The sequence below is a fragment of the Oncorhynchus gorbuscha genome, linkage group LG18 (assembly GCF_021184085.1).
Source record: "Oncorhynchus gorbuscha isolate QuinsamMale2020 ecotype Even-year linkage group LG18, OgorEven_v1.0, whole genome shotgun sequence".
Lineage (NCBI taxonomy): Eukaryota > Metazoa > Chordata > Actinopteri > Salmoniformes > Salmonidae > Oncorhynchus > Oncorhynchus gorbuscha.
The window spans coordinates 46,590,010-46,607,377 of NC_060190.1; the positions used below are offsets into that span (position 1 = coordinate 46,590,010).

The 17,368-nt window shown below is 40.5% G+C and overlaps 1 protein-coding gene across 1 annotated transcript in view; it reads left to right on the forward strand.

Moving 5' to 3' along the window:
• Positions 1 to 17,368, forward strand: part of LOC124002509 (collagen alpha-1(VII) chain-like) — a 53,216-nt gene that overhangs the window by 8,483 nt on the left and 27,365 nt on the right. The window contains exons 2-7 of the mRNA XM_046309955.1: positions 10,169 to 10,241; positions 10,326 to 10,506; positions 10,682 to 10,838; positions 10,999 to 11,092; positions 11,493 to 11,651; positions 11,781 to 11,938. Of these exons, the coding sequence (XP_046165911.1) occupies positions 10,172 to 10,241; positions 10,326 to 10,506; positions 10,682 to 10,838; positions 10,999 to 11,092; positions 11,493 to 11,651; positions 11,781 to 11,938 (819 nt within the window). The 5' untranslated portion in view covers positions 10,169 to 10,171. The remainder of the gene's footprint in view (positions 1 to 10,168; positions 10,242 to 10,325; positions 10,507 to 10,681; positions 10,839 to 10,998; positions 11,093 to 11,492; positions 11,652 to 11,780; positions 11,939 to 17,368) is intronic.

Genomic DNA, 17,368 nt, shown 5'->3' on the forward strand with positions numbered 1-17,368 from the left:
TAATTACCAGTTGTGAAGTCATAAATACCAGTTGGATGCATTCACGTGCTTTGAACTCATTTAGAAATGCAGGTTAGCTAATGGCCAACAATCTGCATCAAACATTAACTAAAAGTACAGCTATCATGCTTGTAAATAAATTATAGTTTAAAAAAAAAACATGAATCGGCCTACAAGAACCCGTCGGATGTCGCATTGAGTTTTTGCTGGGGAAAAAGCCAAATGCAATGAAATTCCGTTTCTGTGGAATTTGCGATTTTTTTTTTTGATACTTTAAATCCTTTACTTTATTGTAATATAACAATATTGTATGATTACTTAAGGAAAATGGTTCATTTCCAAGTTTTTTTACATTAGCTAGCATGCCCAATGTGAACACTCTATCTCAAACTTCCCAGAGTGTCACAGCTGACTTGGTCCATTCAAGATAGCCTAACATGCTACAGATGAATGGAATCAGCTGATTTAGACACAGAAGAATTAGCTAGCTAGTTAGTAATGTAGTAGTATAAAGTTGTAATTTACAATCAATGTAATGTAGTTATCAATACAAGTGGGTCAGATTTTCATTTTGTCTACAAGTAGCCGTAGACCTGGAGCAAAATCCAAATGTTCATAAAAGAGGTCCGCACTTTCTTCCGGTGTTGCTTGATCAGTGGGTAGGTCTATTAGCTGGCCAAAATGACATGAAAAGTGATCCAAATATATTAACAGTATTGCAGTATCCTAAAACTTGTTGTAATCTTGCGATCATTTTTCTGTCATTTTGAGCCGCATTCAATTTCTTGCTAGCCCTGGCCAATCACCTTCACTCCCCTCAAGATGTAAAAGCATTGGATAGGTGTAGATTAATTATCTACCAACACAGGTACAACAATCCACTGCTTTTAATATTTGAGGGGGTGTGAATTAGTGCCCAGGTAAGAAGGGGTGCAATTGGGATTGGGTTCCTGTCATCGTAGCACACGTACGCCATCTTCCCATTTTCTAGTTGTAATCAGCTGACAGCTGACTTTTCCGAAAAATAGCGACATTGCTTGTTGTTTGATTTACATAGTTAGTTGTCATTACTTTGAGCAAAGCTGCCAGTATGCGCTGAATTACCGGTAATCAAGGATTATTTTACAATCGTCTGTCACCTCATCATGAGTGGAGAGATGAGAAAGTATCTTCACTGACGAGCAAGGTATGTTACACTAGTTAATTATCTAGCTAGTTAGTTACTGTAAGTACACAATGCATTACCTAGACTTTATAAACTATCAGGCCTTCACTACCTGCATCTACTTTGTATTTGTTTAAGGTAAGCTATGGCCAATGTTGTTGGAGTGAATACAACTGAAGACAGGTTTGAAGACATGCTGGTATAGCTAACATTAGCCTAAATGTTTTACTCACTATTTTCAGTGCCATGGTATTTGTCATCCTTATATCCCACACAACAAGTTAGCTAGCTAACAAGTTCATGTTAATTCATTGAAAGCGAGATACAGATTAGAGACACACAATGGTTTCAACAGGAATAGAGCCACTTTGTTTTAAAACAGTTGTCTCCATGACAATTTACTTTATTGTGGACACCCCCCCCCAGGGTAAGATGGTGAAGGGAAGGGGCCGGCTCATGGTTCTGGTGGCCAGAGCTGGATCTGAGGTGGCTGTCACCATTGAGCATTCAGCTAAGGTAATAATTATGAACGAGTAGTTTTTGTCTGAATGTTTTAGAGATCTCTTTGATTGTATTTTTGTCATAGAGAGTCAAATTCATTATTATCAATATGAATTAAATCCTTCTTTCATATTGCCATCCGGGCCTTCAACAAAACCAGGTATCAGTCAACACACAAAACTACTCAGTCACTTTATTGGCCTTTTCACACTTACTATACTATTTTCCTTGCCTCTCCACAGTTATATTGATGTTTTGTGTGATTGTGAGTATTTGTATTGTTTTTACTTTTCCTAAATGACAAATGAATCTAATCTCTCAGCAGATGAGATTGTCTCCATGACCAGGAGAAACATGGGCAACTCGTTCCAGTACCCATTCCTGCAAGCTGAATTTAAATGATCATTCTTTTTGCCATCTTTCATGCCTTCCAGTGTTGTATATAGCCAAATCAAACAGATCTTTCTTTACTGTTTTTCTTTTGATGAATTTGTTGTTGACGCTTCTTACATGTTCTGTTTGAGCTGCTTTTGAATGAAAAGTTGTATTAAAAACATTATTGGCATTGTTGAATTCAATTTTCATAATAGCAAGCTAGGACTGATGGTTTGGTTAGCTAAACTACTGTAGCAAGTCTGTTTGTTTGGTTATCAAGGCAACTACTAATTTGCTGCTAATTTATTGGTGATTGTTGAATACAGTTCTACTGTCAAATAACCATTTCTAGTGGCAAATGTGTTAAATTATAGCCATGGTACAGTATAAAAGGGATAATCAACTCCTGGCTCTATGCTTTCTCTGGAAAATAATGTAAGTCCGTTGAAGGTCAGTTCCACTCCACTAGGGCGTCTTGGAAACACCTTCTATGTCATTCATTATTTTTCATAGAACTCATAGCCCCTTCGTTGATTATCTCTTAAGTATAATAATTTGATTATTTAATGCAAATAATACCAGCAGTTTCTGTTTTAAAAATAATAAGTATAGTGACAATCTCTTTTGAAACAATCAAGCTGAGTGTTGGTGTTTTTCTCTCATTCGTCTCAATGGAATTAGAAATAATCTTAAAGGAATCTTTCATTGCCATTTTCATTTTGGCTGAAGTCAACTTTAAAAGCTAATAACTCGAGTTCTGATAAAGCTATCTCAGTGATTTAAAAACAAATCTGGATTTGGGACAGTTGGTAGTTTTCAGAGATATAAAGAATTAAAAGTTTAGCGTTTTTCTAAGCATATATTAATTGATAGCTTTTTATAAATAATGTTTTGTTACATTTAACTGCAGAAAATGCTGTTATCGAGGTCATTTCTTTAGTAGGTGACGTCAGAGGTCAGTTGTGGGAGAAGTCGGAGTTCAGGGATGATTGATGATTTTCCCACTAGTAGTTACAAGTTGGAAGGGTGTTCAAGTGGATTTTCCCCAGTCGTATGTGGTAAATACCATCTTTCCACTTCATTGTGAACGTAGCATAAGTATGGACTCTTATGGGGGTGTCCTTGGAACACACCATGTGGTAATAAATGATGGTGTTATAAAGCTTTTAATAGCTATGTTACATTGATGAATACCAGAAGGACAGGTGCTGTCTCAGAAGGTCAACAAAAATTTGAGCGATAGAGTCAGAAAGGATGGAGAGTCAAAGGAAGAGAGAAGCTGGCATATACATTTTTATTATTATTATCTTTTTACTTGTTATATTGTATTTACTTTGCCACCATGGCCTTTTTTGCCTTTACCTCCCTTATCTCACCTCATTTTCTCACATTGTATATAGACTTATTTTTCTACTGTATTATTGACTGTGTGTTTGTTTTACTCCATGTTACCTCTGTGTTGTTGTACCTGTCGAACTGCTTTACTTTATCTTGGCCAGGTCGCAATTGTAAATGAGAACTTGTTCTCAACTTGCCTACCTGGTGAAATAAAGGTAAAATAAAAAACTAAGAGGGGAGAGAGAAGACAAGAGAGACCATGTGAATGCACTTTGTAGGATGTTTACCATGCTACAACTGATCATATAGTTTTCAACTGGTATTGTTTTTATATCTAACTGTCATCGACATATAGTGTTTCAGTTGTAAATTTAAGATCAATTTTTTACTTAATACTTTTTTTCTTCTTAATACTTTTTTTCTTCTTAACTTCTTAAAGCTGCATTGTTGGTTAAGGGCTTGTAAGTAAGCATTTCACTGTAAGGTCTACACCTGTTGTATTTGGCGCAGGTGACAAATACAATTTGATTTGATTTAATTTGACCATAAAAGAACTGTAACTTTATGGATTCCACATAAAATGTAAAAAATAACATGAAATGTAAGAGGGTGGATTTGGTTTCTGTTATTGCGCAATTGTGAGTAATTTCATTTTATAGGTGAGGATCTCGATTTGTCTAGGGTTTTAGAGGGGAAAGGGACACTACATCTGGAATTAAATATGTATGTCGGTTGCTTAAGAGAAAAGTTCAGGAAATGGCGGTTATGTGGTTTTTAAATCATTCAAGGGGAACAAACATTTCAGACCCATGAGTTTCTGCCTTCAGACAATTATCTAAAAGGGTTGTTTATTTAATCTGCTCCCCTATCCTATGAAAAATAAATATATTATGCACTTTTTAATGAACTGTGCACTGACACATAGCAATAATAATAATATAATATAATATGTGCCATTTCGCAGATGCTTTTATCCAAAGCGACTTAGTCACCTAAAGGATCTAACATTGTGTATGTTTCTAAATTTGTCCTGCTGTCGATTGTTGAGATACAAGAAGTTCAGCACGAGTTCTGCATACCAGTACCAGGACAAACATTTACTCCTTCACAAATAGAGTGAGCTTTGGGTTAGATACTCAAATCGCAACTCTAAATAAATTCGACCCTTGCTGAAGGCAGGTGTGCTTGTCTGTGTTTAGTGACTGATAGCATGAGTCGGACATTGACTCATTCATCCCAACCACAAGCCACGGGCTGTATATGTGTGTGTACCCAATATGTATGTGTGCGTGCATGTGTGTATGTGTGTTGTGTATGTGAATGCGTGTGTGTGTCTTTATGGACATATTGTAGACTACACAAAGTAATGCAGTGTCAGCTTCTAAAGGTCTCCAGTCTAATGTAGTTGTTAGTGAGTCTGGCAGTTTATTTGCGTGTTAATTGGTGAGTCCCAACATGACCTCTTTCATGTGTGAGAACAGCTTGACATTGTCTGCTCTATGGGCTAGGGTTAGTTCATTAGTGTGACATGCTATGCTACTGTAAATAGTTACAGATGCTGGGATTTTGATTCACTTTACAGACCAATACATATACTTTGTCCTCTCTGCCTCTGTTACTCTGTCATACCTACATATAAACATACAGTTGAAGTCGGAATTTTACGTACACCATAGCCAAATACATTTAAACTCAGTTTTAAAAATTCCCTGTCATAGGTCAGTTAGGATCACCACTTTATTTTAAGAATGGGAAATGTCAGAATAATAGTAGAGAAAATGATTTATTTCAGCTTTTATTTCATTCAACACATTCAAAGTGGGTCAGAAGTTTATATACACTTAATTCGTATTTGGTAGCATTGCCTTTAAATTGTTTAACTTGGGTCAAACGTTTCGGTTAGCTTTCCACAAGCTTCCCACAATAAATTGGGTGAATTTTGGCCCATTCCTCCTGACAGAGCTGGTGTAACTGAGTCAGGTTTGTAGGCCTCCTTGTTAGAACACGCTTTTTCAATTCTGCCCACAAATTGTCTATAGGATTGAGGTCAGGGCTTTGATGGCCACTCCAAGACCTTGACTTTGTTGTCCTTAAGCCATTCTGCCACAGCTTTGGAAGTATGCTTGGGGTCATTGTCCATTTGGAAGACCCATTTGCGACCAAGCTTTAACTTCCTGACTGATGTCGTGAGATGTTGCTTCAATATATCCACGTACTTTTCCTTTCTCATGATGGTATGTATTTTGTGAAGTGCACCAGTCCCTCCTGCAGCAAAGCACCCCCACAACATGATGCTGCCACCCCTGTGCTTCACGGTTGGGATGGTGTTATTCAGCTTGCAAGCCTCCCCTTTTCCCTCCAAACATAACAATGGTCATTATGGCCAAACATTTCTATTTTTGTTTCATCAGACCAGAGGACATTTCTCCAAAAAGTACAATCTTTGTCCCCATGTGCAGTTGCAAACCGTAGTCTGACTTTTCTGGAATTGATTTGCACTTTTCACACCAAAGTACGTTCATCTCTAGAAGACAGAACGCTTCTCCTTCCTGAGCAGTATGATGGCTGCGTGGTCCCATGCGTGGTCCCATTTGGAAATTTCTCCCAAGGATGAACCAGACTTGTGGAGGTCTCCAATTTTTTTCCTGAGGTCTTGGCTGATTTCTTTTGATTTTCCCATGATGTCAAGCAAAGAGCCACTGTGTTTGAAGGTAGGCCTTGAAATACATCCACAGGTACACCTCCAATTGACTCAAATCATGTCAATTAGCCTATCAGAAGCTTCTAAAGCCATGACATCATGTTCTGGAATTTTCCATGCTGTTTAAAGGCACAGTCAACTTACTGTATGTAAACTTCTGACCCACTGGAATTGTGATACAGTGAATAATAAGTGAAATAATCTCTCTATAAACAATTGTAGGAAAATTACTTGTGTCATGCACAAAGTAGATGTCCTAACCGACTTGCCATAACTATTGTTTGTTAACAAGACATTTGTGGAGTGGTTGAAAAACTAGTTTTATTGACTCCAACCTAAGTGTATGTAAACTTCCGACTTCAACTGTATTTAATTCAAAGGTTTGGAATCTGTATAGCCTACAGTAGTTATGATTATGAAGGTCTACGTTTGTTATGGTATCAGAACAGAACATGGCTTTTTCCCTCTCTTAACCCATGGCAGGTTTGAAGTGGTCCCTGTTGGTACGACTTGTACCAAAGTAGCGTCTGGTTGTTATCTGTAGTCGCTCTTCTGTTGAAGGATTGCGAAGTGAGAGGTTTCACTCTCGCCAAAATCTGCACTGCAAATTGGCCAGTATTACCTCGTGTTGAGTTTTCAGTGTAACATTTCTAGTGTAGATTCAGGTGTTAAATTAACTATGTAAGTGTTAAATTAACATTTGTTGGTGTAAAATAAACCAGTGCTGGTGTTAATTACCAGTGTTAAACCAAAACCACGCCCATCATTGTCATATTTCCTAGCCTAATCTATTGATTTTTAGAATTAATCTCATGCTATTCAAATATTAATAACATACATCTTTCTAAACTAATCCAATCTGTTACTTGGACTTTTGCACCTGTTACTGAAATGGTTGTTCCAGTTTAGGTCGTTTCATTTCGTAGTTGTCCCAGTCTGGCAGTCATTCTGAATGCAGTTTGTGGGTTATATAAAAAATAAAAAAACATGTTGGATATCCTCACTCTGGCTGGATTCTAGTGATGTTACATTTGATACCGGAGCTCTGAGGCATGTCTCGAAATCGCTAAGCAACTAACTTCGAAGCAGTGTGCCAATGTGTGTATCACTTTATCAAAAGTAATGACTTCCGAAGCTTAGTTTGATCACATGCTTTTTCAAACCTTGTGTTGGAAAATGCGAGATCCCAATGATTTTGCTGTGGTTCCGGTGCTTTCTTTCGATTCCATGCTGATTTCAAACACCGACCCCTACTGGACACTGTACTTACAAATCTAGTTAGGATTTTGTACAAACTGTTTCACCTGACCGGTAGTTTAGCAGAGTAGGGAACTATGGAATATTCAGGGACGTGAGGGTGAAACCCATTAAAAATACACACTATTTAGATTTTTTTTCATGTGAAACCACACTTTCTGCACTGTTCAAATAATTAGTTTTATTTAGTATAGTATAAGCTTCTGTCTTAAAACTTCTTAAGGATGACGCAGAATATAGTTCCACTGTAGGAACATCAATCAGCGTAAATTTCAGAGCGCCACCTATAGTTTTTGATAAAACTCAAACTTTCATTACAACACACATTCAAGGTAATGAATTAAAGCTACACTCGTTGTGAATCTATCCACCAAGTCAGATTTGTAAAATACTTTTCGGCGAAAGCATGAGAAGCTACTATCTGATAGCATGCACCCCCAAAATACTGCAACGTCACCTAAAACGACAGTTTTTGCGGTAGCCGGCGCTACCCAAAACGCAGAAATAAAATACCTTTGACGAGCTTCTTTCTTGGCACTACAAGATGTCCCATAAACATCACTATTGGGTCTTTTTTTCAATTAAATCGTTCCATATATAGCCTAGATATCGATCTATGAAGACTGTGTAATCAAAGAAAAAACTGAATTTGATAACGCAACGTCATTTTTTAAAATTCAAAAAGTCGACGATAAACTTTCACAAAACACTTCAAAATACTTTTGTAATGCAACTTTAGGTATTAGTAAACATTAATAATCTATCAAAATGATCACGGGGCGATGTATATTCAATAGCTCCACGTCTTGATATCATGTCCAAATATTTCTCAACCAAAACATCCTGTCGGAGACCGGAAGAAATGCGCTGCCTCGTGTCCGTTTGACCAGGAAACAAATCCGAGACAAATGACAAGACTGTTGACATCGTGTGGAAGCTGTAGGTATTGCAACCTCGGCCCCATTTAATGTGGTTTCTATTCAACAATACATTCAAGTGGCGCATTGATATATTTTCCAGTTTTCAGTGATCAGATTTTCCTGCACTTTTCGATCAAACGCACATTCTGTTATAGTTTCAGCCGTGATTTAACCAGTTTTAGAAACGTCAGAGTGTTTATTATCCACACATACTAATCATATGCATATACTATATTCCTGGCATGAGTAGCAGGACACTGAAATGTTGCGCGATTTTTAACAAAAAGCTGCGAAAATGCGCATAATCCATAACAGGTTTTAATAAGCATCCTAAATAATGCCATAGATTCTGTTTTTTGAAAAATATTAAACTAGAAGGCGAAAAAGGGATGATGCATGATGTAAAATGCGAACCTGGTATTCCAACTTATTCTAGGCTGTTCCATGGAGTTTTAATCAACAAATAAATAGCTTCCGTCTGGTATTCACACGCTGCTATTTATTGACCAGCAGATGTCACTATGGTAGATCTCTGGGGATGGTCACGGTTAATCGAGAATCCGGATTTCCGAACAGACGTTAGTGTTTAAACACTTATGAGAGTAGGCTATCCATTTGTGGATATATTTTTTAAGGCACATTTTTAATAACGAAAAAGCTTTGTTTAAATGAAATTGTCCATGTTATATTGTTACACAGAACGATATACCATGACATTTGAAATGCTTAATTGAATGAAACAGCAAACTTTAGAATGTAGTGTTTATACGGCACATTATACGGCACACACACGTTACCCTGCTTCAGATGTCACGTGTCTTTGACTGTCCATTGTGAACTCTAAGTGTAACCTACAGTTCTGAGGATGTTGATAACTGATTCTTTTAATGTTGAAGCTCATTTTCTATCATGGGTTATGGGATGGGTTTTACATGAAAAGGCATTTTACTATCATAGAGCATTTAGCCCTCCGGTCAGACCTAACAGCGGTATGCTATTTTCACCTCTTCAAATAGGAAATAACCTATAGGCGCACACCAACAGAGGGTCCAGAAGACCTGACACAGATCAATGCTAAACACTCAACTGAAAACTATTTAAAAAAAAACAGAATTAGTTCTATGATGGTGAATATCAGACTCTTTCACTGTTGATGTTAGCCTAAGCTCCTGTTAGCCAAATACTACTGGAATAGCACCCTGTTGTGGCATATTGCATTATTCCGATTGGGCAACAGAGTAGAGAATTGTAGTTATTCATTTTTAGACTAATCATTATATTATTTGAATAGTGAAATAATTTCAAATGTCCACCCCTACTTCTGTTGTGCATCACCTTGCCTGAACAGCCATGTCGCGGAAAGAAACAGACCCTATTGCCAGATCCTAAACCATTGGATGACGCAAGGTATATCATGAGGCAAGGTATTGCATGATAAATAAGAGATGGCTCTGAACAGTGATCACTAGCTAATCGTCTGAGGCCTGTGCTTAATAGCTTGGTTAAAAAATTCCAAAATAAATAATAACTTGTATCCTTTTCCTCCTGACTAAGGCCTCAGACTAAGGCCAGGAGTTTTTTGTTGTTGTGATATTGGTGTTCAATGTGAGTAGTCTTTCTTCACTGAATGTTAGTTAGTTAGTTAGCTCCATTGACCTGTGATATGGTGAGGTCCTTGTAGGGAAGTGAGGGGGATGCAAGGCAGGCTGTAGAGTGATGTGTCCCTCAACTCTGTGACCCTCAGAGAGGCCTCACTGACTTATTGAGGATAGACTGTGGGACAGCTGTGAGGCAGACCACACTCAGGCTGTGTTTATGTGTATATTTTACAACTCAGTGTAGATGTGTGTCTACAGTGTAGATGTGCATGTGAATGTGTATTTTGTAACGGTTGTGTGTGCCTGTGTGCAGGTTATGAAGATGTGGTGCTGGGTTTTCCCCCTGGCGTTCCTGCTGTCCTCAGTGCACCAGGCTGAAGCCCAAGGTAAATTGACCCCTCTGCCTACAGTAAAAGAGCTACGACTCCCAGAGCTAAGATACAGAGACTCACTAATGCACCTCTCCTCAGGCAGGTGTAATAATGTTGGACCAGCAGACATAGTGTTCCTGATAGATGGCTCGTCCAGTATCGGCAGGGCCAACTTCCTGCAGGTCAAGGGCTTCATGGCCGGTATCATCAAGCCCTTCACCAGCTCCGTGGGCCAATCAGGGATCCGCTTCGGCGCTGTGCAGTACAGCGACACCTCAAGGTCAGACACTGAGAGTCTTGTCTGTTATGTTTGTTTCTAGTGACAATATCTATCTATAACACTTGACTCTCCATTCTTGTCTCTTCCTCTCTTTCTTTCTTACTGCCATAATAATAGTGTATGGTTTTTCCCAGGTAATTAAGTTATTTATTGTTGTGTGTTTTGTCCCGTTCAGAGTGGAGTTCACCTTCACCACATACCTGAATGGCACAGAGCTGGTCAGTGCTGTGGAGAACCTCAACTATAAGGGAGGCAACACTCGCACCGGTGCTGGCCTCAAATTTGTCGCTGACAACTTCTTCAACCCCACTTCTATCCGGAACGTCTCAAAGGTTTGAGGGGGGATAGAGAGGGCTGAAAGACAGACTATATTTTGTCCTGTGACAGACCATGACATATTTCTCCCTCTCTCTCTCTCTCTCTCTCTCTCTCTCTCTCTCTCTCTCTCTCTCTCTCTCTCTCTCTCTCTCTCTCTCTCTCATATATATACAGGTCTGTATACTGATCACAGATGGGAAGTCTCAAGACAGTGTAAGCGACACAGCTCAGAAGCTACGGAGTCTGGGAGTGGAGATGTTTGCAGTGGGTAGGTTTGGGAAGACATTCAAATCAAAGTTTATTTGTCACATGCACAGGATGCAGCAGGTGTAAACAGTACAGTGAAATGCTTACTAGCAAGCGCTCCTCAATAGCCTAGTAGAAATAGGGAAATATCAAAGTCAGATGACAAAATCGAAATATTAACAAGAAATATAGAAAAGCACTAGAAGTAGGCGAATAGAAGGTCTGTGCAGGTATATAGCTAGGTTTAACTGTTCCGCAGTCTTATGGCCTGGAGGTAGAACCTGATGTTCCATGACCTGATGTTCCAACACCGTCTGCCAAATGTCAAATTGACTCATTAAACCCGACCACAAGCCTCAGGCTGTATATCTTGATAGTTTGGGTGTGTACAGTATTTAACTGGTTGTTTTTGTCTCTGTCAGGTATAAAGAGTGCAGACCAGACTGAGTTGGCTCTGATAGCCACTCCTCCTCAGAGAGACTACACATTCTTTGTGGGGGACTTTAAGTTGCTTAACACACTGCTCTCCCTGGTGGGCCCGCGTGTTTGTTCCAGCTCTGGTGGAGTGTACGCTAGCGATGGTAAACACACACAGCTCAGTACAATACATTACAGTCTATTACACTATAAACATCCCCTCTCTATATTTATCTCCCTTTCATTGTCTTACCTCTCCTCCACTCTACCTCTCTTTCTCTCTTTTTTTGCAGATGCCTTCTCCGGTCCCTCTAACCTCCAGTTCTCAAGCCAGACCTCTGATTCGCTCAGGTTCCGGTGGACTCCCGCAGGGGGGCCTGTGACTGGCTATGTGGTGCAGTACACGCCCCTCTCTGGCCTTGGCCAGCCAATCACAGCGGAGCTGCGTCAGGTGGGCATTGCTGGTTGGGTGGTGGGGGGTGTGGTGTTCATTCCTGACTCAGGGGATGGGCAGCAGCTCATACTGTAGATGTGACCCAGATTCTAATGGCTCATTGCAGTTCTGGGAGTGGGTGCAGCCAGGGAGCCTGCTTACATGGCAGACAGGCAAAGAGAGAGGGATTGGGTTGAGTAGGAACATGTTTCAATGGGTGGATCTGGATTTTAATTTAATTTCTGTGTCTGTGCAGATTAAACATTGGCAGGAAAAGAGTGAAATTCCACCTCTGTGACTGGGTGTGTGTTTTGGCAATCATGACTAGGGTTGCAAAGCTACTGGTAATTTACCAAAGTTACCAGAATCCTCTGTAATTCTGGTAATTAACAGGTCATCTCTGGTAATGTTGGTCATATACAGCATCCATTTGTTATACTGTATCTGTTTCCATATGGTTCATGAGTTTCTAGTGGATAGACCATATGGTTCATGAGTTTCTAGTGGATAGACCATATGGTTCATGAGTTTCTAGAGGATAGACCATATGGTTCATGAGTTTCTAGAGGATAGACCATATGGTTCATGAGTTTCTAGTGGATAGACCATATGGTTCATGAGTTTCTAGAGGATTTTAATTTATTTGATTTATTTCACCTTTATTTAACCAGGTAGGCAAGTTGAGAACAAGTTCTCATTTACAATTGCGACCTGGCCAAGATAAAGCAAAGCAGTTCAACAGATACAACGACACAGAGTTACACATGGAGTAAAACAAACATACATTCAATAATACAGTATAAACAAGTCTATATACGATGTGAGAAAATGAGGTGAGAAGGGAGGTAAAGGCAAAAAAGGCCATGGTGGCAAAGTAAATACAATATAGCAAGTAAAACACTGGAATGGTAGTTTTGCAATGGAAGAATGTGCAAAGTAGAAATAAAAATAATGGGGTGCAAAGGAGCAAAATACATAAATAAATGAAATACAGTTGGGAAAGAGGTAGTTGTTTGGGCTAAATTATAGGTGGGCTATGTACAGGTGCAGTAATCTGTGAGCTACTCTGACAGTTGGTGCTTAAAGCTAGTGAGGGAGATAAGTGTTTCCAGTTTCAGAGATTTTTGTAGTTCGTTCCAGTCATTGGCAGCAGAGAACTGGAAGGAGAGGCGGCCAAAGAAAGAATTGGTTTTGGTGGTGACTAGAGAGATATACCTGCTGGAGCGTGTGCTACAGGTGGGAGATACTATGGTGACCAGCGAGCTGAGATAAGGGGGGACTTTACCTAGCAGGGTCTTGTAGATGACATGGAGCCAGTGGGTTTGGCGACGAGTATGAAGCGAGGGCCAGCCAACGAGAGCGTACAGGTCGCAATGGTGAGTAGTATATGGGGCTTTGCTGTGATAGACTGCATCCAATTTGTTGAGTAGGGTATTGGAGGCTATTTTGTAAATGACATCGCCAAAGTCGAGGATTGGTAGGATGGTCAGTTTTACAAGGGTATGTTTGGCAGCATGAGTGAAGGATGCTTTGTTGCGAAATAGGAAGCCAATTCTAGATTTAACTTTGGATTGGAGATGTTTGATATGGGTCTGGAAGGAGAGTTTACAGTCTAACCAGACACCTAAGTATTTGTAGTTGTCCACGTATTCTAAGTCAGAGCCGTCCAGAGTAGTGATGTTGGACAGGCGGGTAGGTGCAGGTAGCGATCGGTTGAAGAGCATGCATTTAGTTTTACTTGTATTTAAGAGCAATTGGAGGCCACGGAAGGAGAGTTGTATAGCATTGAAGCTTGCCTGGAGGGTTGTTAACACAGTGTCCAAAGAAGGGCCAGAAGTATACAGAATGGTGTTGTCTGCGTAGAGGTGGATCAGAGACTCACCAGCAGCAAGAGCGACCTCATTGATATATACAGAGAAGAGAGTCGGTCCAAGAATTGAACCCTGTAGCACCCCCATAGAGACTGCCAGAGGTCCGGACAGCAGACCCTCCGATTTGACACACTGAACTCTATCAGAGAAGTAGTTGGTGAACCAGGCGAGGCAATCATTTGAGAAACCAAGGCTGTCGAGTCTGCCGATGAGGATGTGGTGATTGACAGAGTCGAAAGCCTTGGCCAGATCAATGAATACGGCTGCACAGTAATGTTTCTTATCGATGGCGGTTAAGATATCATTTAGGACCTTGAGCGTGGCTGAGGTGCACCCATGACCAGCTCTGAAACCAGATTTCATAGCAAAGAAGGTATGGTGAGATTCGAAATGGTCGGTAATATGTTCGTTGACTTGGCTTTCGAAGACCTTAGAAAGGCATGGTAGCATAAATATAGGTCTGTAGCAGTTTGGGTCAAGAGTGTCCCCCCCTTTGAAGAGGGGGATGACCGCAGCTGCTTTCCAATCTTTGGGAATCTCAGACCACACGAAAGAGAGGTTGAACAGGCTAGTAATAGGGGTGGCAACAATTTCGGCAGATAATTTTAGAAAGAAAGGGTCCAGATTGTCTAGCCCGGCTGATTTGTAGGGGTCCAGATTTTGCAGCTCTTTCAGAACATCAGCTGAACGGATTTGGGAGAAGGAGAAATGGGGAAGGCTTGGGCAAGTTGCTGTTGGGAGTGCAGTGCTGTTGACCGGGGTAGGAGTACCCAGGTGGAAAGCATGGCCAGCCGTAGAAAAATGCTTATTGAAATTCTCAATTATGGTGGATTTATCAGTGGTGACAGTGTTTCCTATCTTCAGTGCAGTGGGCAGCTGGGAGGAGGTGTGCTTATTCTCCATGGACTTTACAGTGTCCCAGAACTTTTTTGAGTTAGTGTTGCAGGAAGCTAATTTCTGCTTGAAAAAGCTAGCCTTGGCTTTTCTAACTGCCTGTGTATAATGGTTTCTAGCTTCCCTGAACAGCTGCATATCACGGGGGCTGTTCGATGCTAATGCAGAACGCCATAGGATGTTTTTGTGTTGGTTAAGGGCAGTAAGGTCTGGGGAGAACCAAGGGCTATATCTGTTCCTGGTTCTAAATTTCTTGAATGGGGCATGTTTATTCAAGATGGTTAGGAAGGCATTTAAAAAAAATCCAGGCATCCTCTACTGATGGGATGAGATCAATATCCTTCCAGGATACCCCGGCCAGGTCGATTAGAAAGGCCTGCTCGCTGAAGTGTATCAGGGAGCATTTTACAGTGATGAGTGGAGGTCGTTTGACCGCTGACCCATTACGGATGCAGGCAATGAGGCAGTGATCGTTGAGATCTTAGTTGAAGACAGCAGAGGTGTATTTAGAGGGCAAGTTGGTTAGGATGATATCTATAAGGGTGCCCGTGTTTAAGGCTTTGGGGAGGTACCTGGTAGGTTCATTGATAATTTGTGTGAGATTGAGGGCATCAAGTTTAGATTGTAGGATAGCTGGGGTGTTAAGCATGTTCCAGTTTAGGTCGCCTAGCAGCACGAGCTCTGAAGATAGATGGGGGGCAATCAGTTCACATATGGTGTCCAGAGCACAGCTGGGGGCAGAGGGTGGTCTATAGCAGGCAGCAACGGTGAGAGACTTGTTTTTAGAGAGGTGGATTTTTAAAAGTAGAAGTTCAAATTGTTTGGGTACAGACCTGGATAGTAGGACAGAACTCTGCAGGCTATCTTTGCAGTAGATTGCAACACCGCCCCCTTTGGCAGTTCTATCTTATCTGAAAATGTTATAGTTTGGAATTAAAATTTCAGAATTTTTGGTGGTCTTCCTAAGCCAGGATTCAGACACAGCTAGAACATCCGGGTTGGCAGAGTGTGCTAAAGGATAGACCATATGGTTCATGAGTTTCTAGAGGATAGACCATATGGTTCATGAGTTTCTAGTGGATAGACCATATGGTTCATGAGTTTCTAGAGGATAGACCATATGGTTCATGAGTTTCTAGAGGATAGACCATATGGTTCATGAGTTTCTAGAGGATAGACCATATGGTTCATGAGTTTCTAGTGGATAGACCATATGGTTCATGAGTTTCTAATGGATAGACCATATGGTTCATGAGTTTCAAGAGGATAGACCATATGGTTCATGAGTTTCTAATGGATAGACCATATGGTTCATGAGTTTCTAGAGGATAGACCATATGGTTCATGGGTTTCTAGTGGATAGACCATATGGTTCATGAGTTTCTAGTGGATAGACCATATGGTTCATGAGTTTCTAGTGGATAGACCATATGGTTCAAGAGAAAATTGCCTAATTAATAAAAAAAGCATCTAATCAACAATTGCAGTATTTGTAATTAACTCTGCAACTCTTCCAACTTTGACTTTTTTCACAACTGCCACCAGTTTGGTGCCAAAACATTTACAACAACAAAGAGATATTGACATACATTAGTAAAATAAATAAATAGATTTCATACTGAATCCCTCAGATTGAACACCAATGGTATTCACTAAGTTGATGGTTTATATTTAGTATAAAGTTCTACAGCTTTGTCATTCTTTTCTTTTTAAAATCATCTTATTTTAATATTTGATATATTTGATGTGATGAGGCCACACGGAGAGCCAGAGGTAATTACACTTTTGATAATCTGAAGAACCCTAAAGGGCCACTAGATGTCTTGTGATAAATACATAAAATCCTTTAAAGTTACCAAAATTCTGGTAGTTTACTGTAAACTTAGAATGTTTCCAGTAGTATACCCTCCCTTTGGAACCCTACTCATGATCATAATGAGGAATGACATAGATTAAAGGAAACATTTACCCCAGTCAAAGCCTTTGACAAAACCTGTTGCTATGTTATTACATTGAAGACCCATTTACAGCAGTAGCTTTGTATGTCAGCTTACATGTATTACATTTACATTTACATTACATTTAAGTCATTTAGCAGACGCTCTTATCCAGAGCGACTTACAAATTGGTGCATTCACCTTATGACATCCAGTGGAACAGTCACTTTACAATAGTGCATCTAAATCTTAAAGTGGGGGGGGGAAGAGGGAATACTTATCCTATCCTAGGTATTCCTTAAAGAGGTGGGGTTTCAGGTGTCTCCGGAAGGTGGTGATTGACTCCGCTGTCCTGGCGTCGTGAGGGAGTTTGTTCCACCATTGGGGGGCCAGAGCAGCGAACAGTTTTGACTGGGCTGAGCGGGAGCTGTACTTCCTCAGTGGTAGGGAGGCGAGCAGGCCAGAGGTGGATGAACGCAGTGCCCTTGTTTGGGTGTAGGGCCTGATCAGAGCCTGGAGGTACTGAGGTGCCGTTCCCCTCACAGCTCCGTAGGCAAGCACCATGGTCTGGTAGCGGATGCGAGCTTCAACTGGAAGCCAGTGGAGAGAACGGAGGAGCGGGGTGACGTGAGAGAACTTGGGAAGGTTGAACACCAGACGGGCTGCGGCGTTCTGGATGAGTTGAAGGGGTTTAATGGCACAGGCAGGGAGCCCAGCCAACAGCGAGTTGCAGTAATCCAGACGGG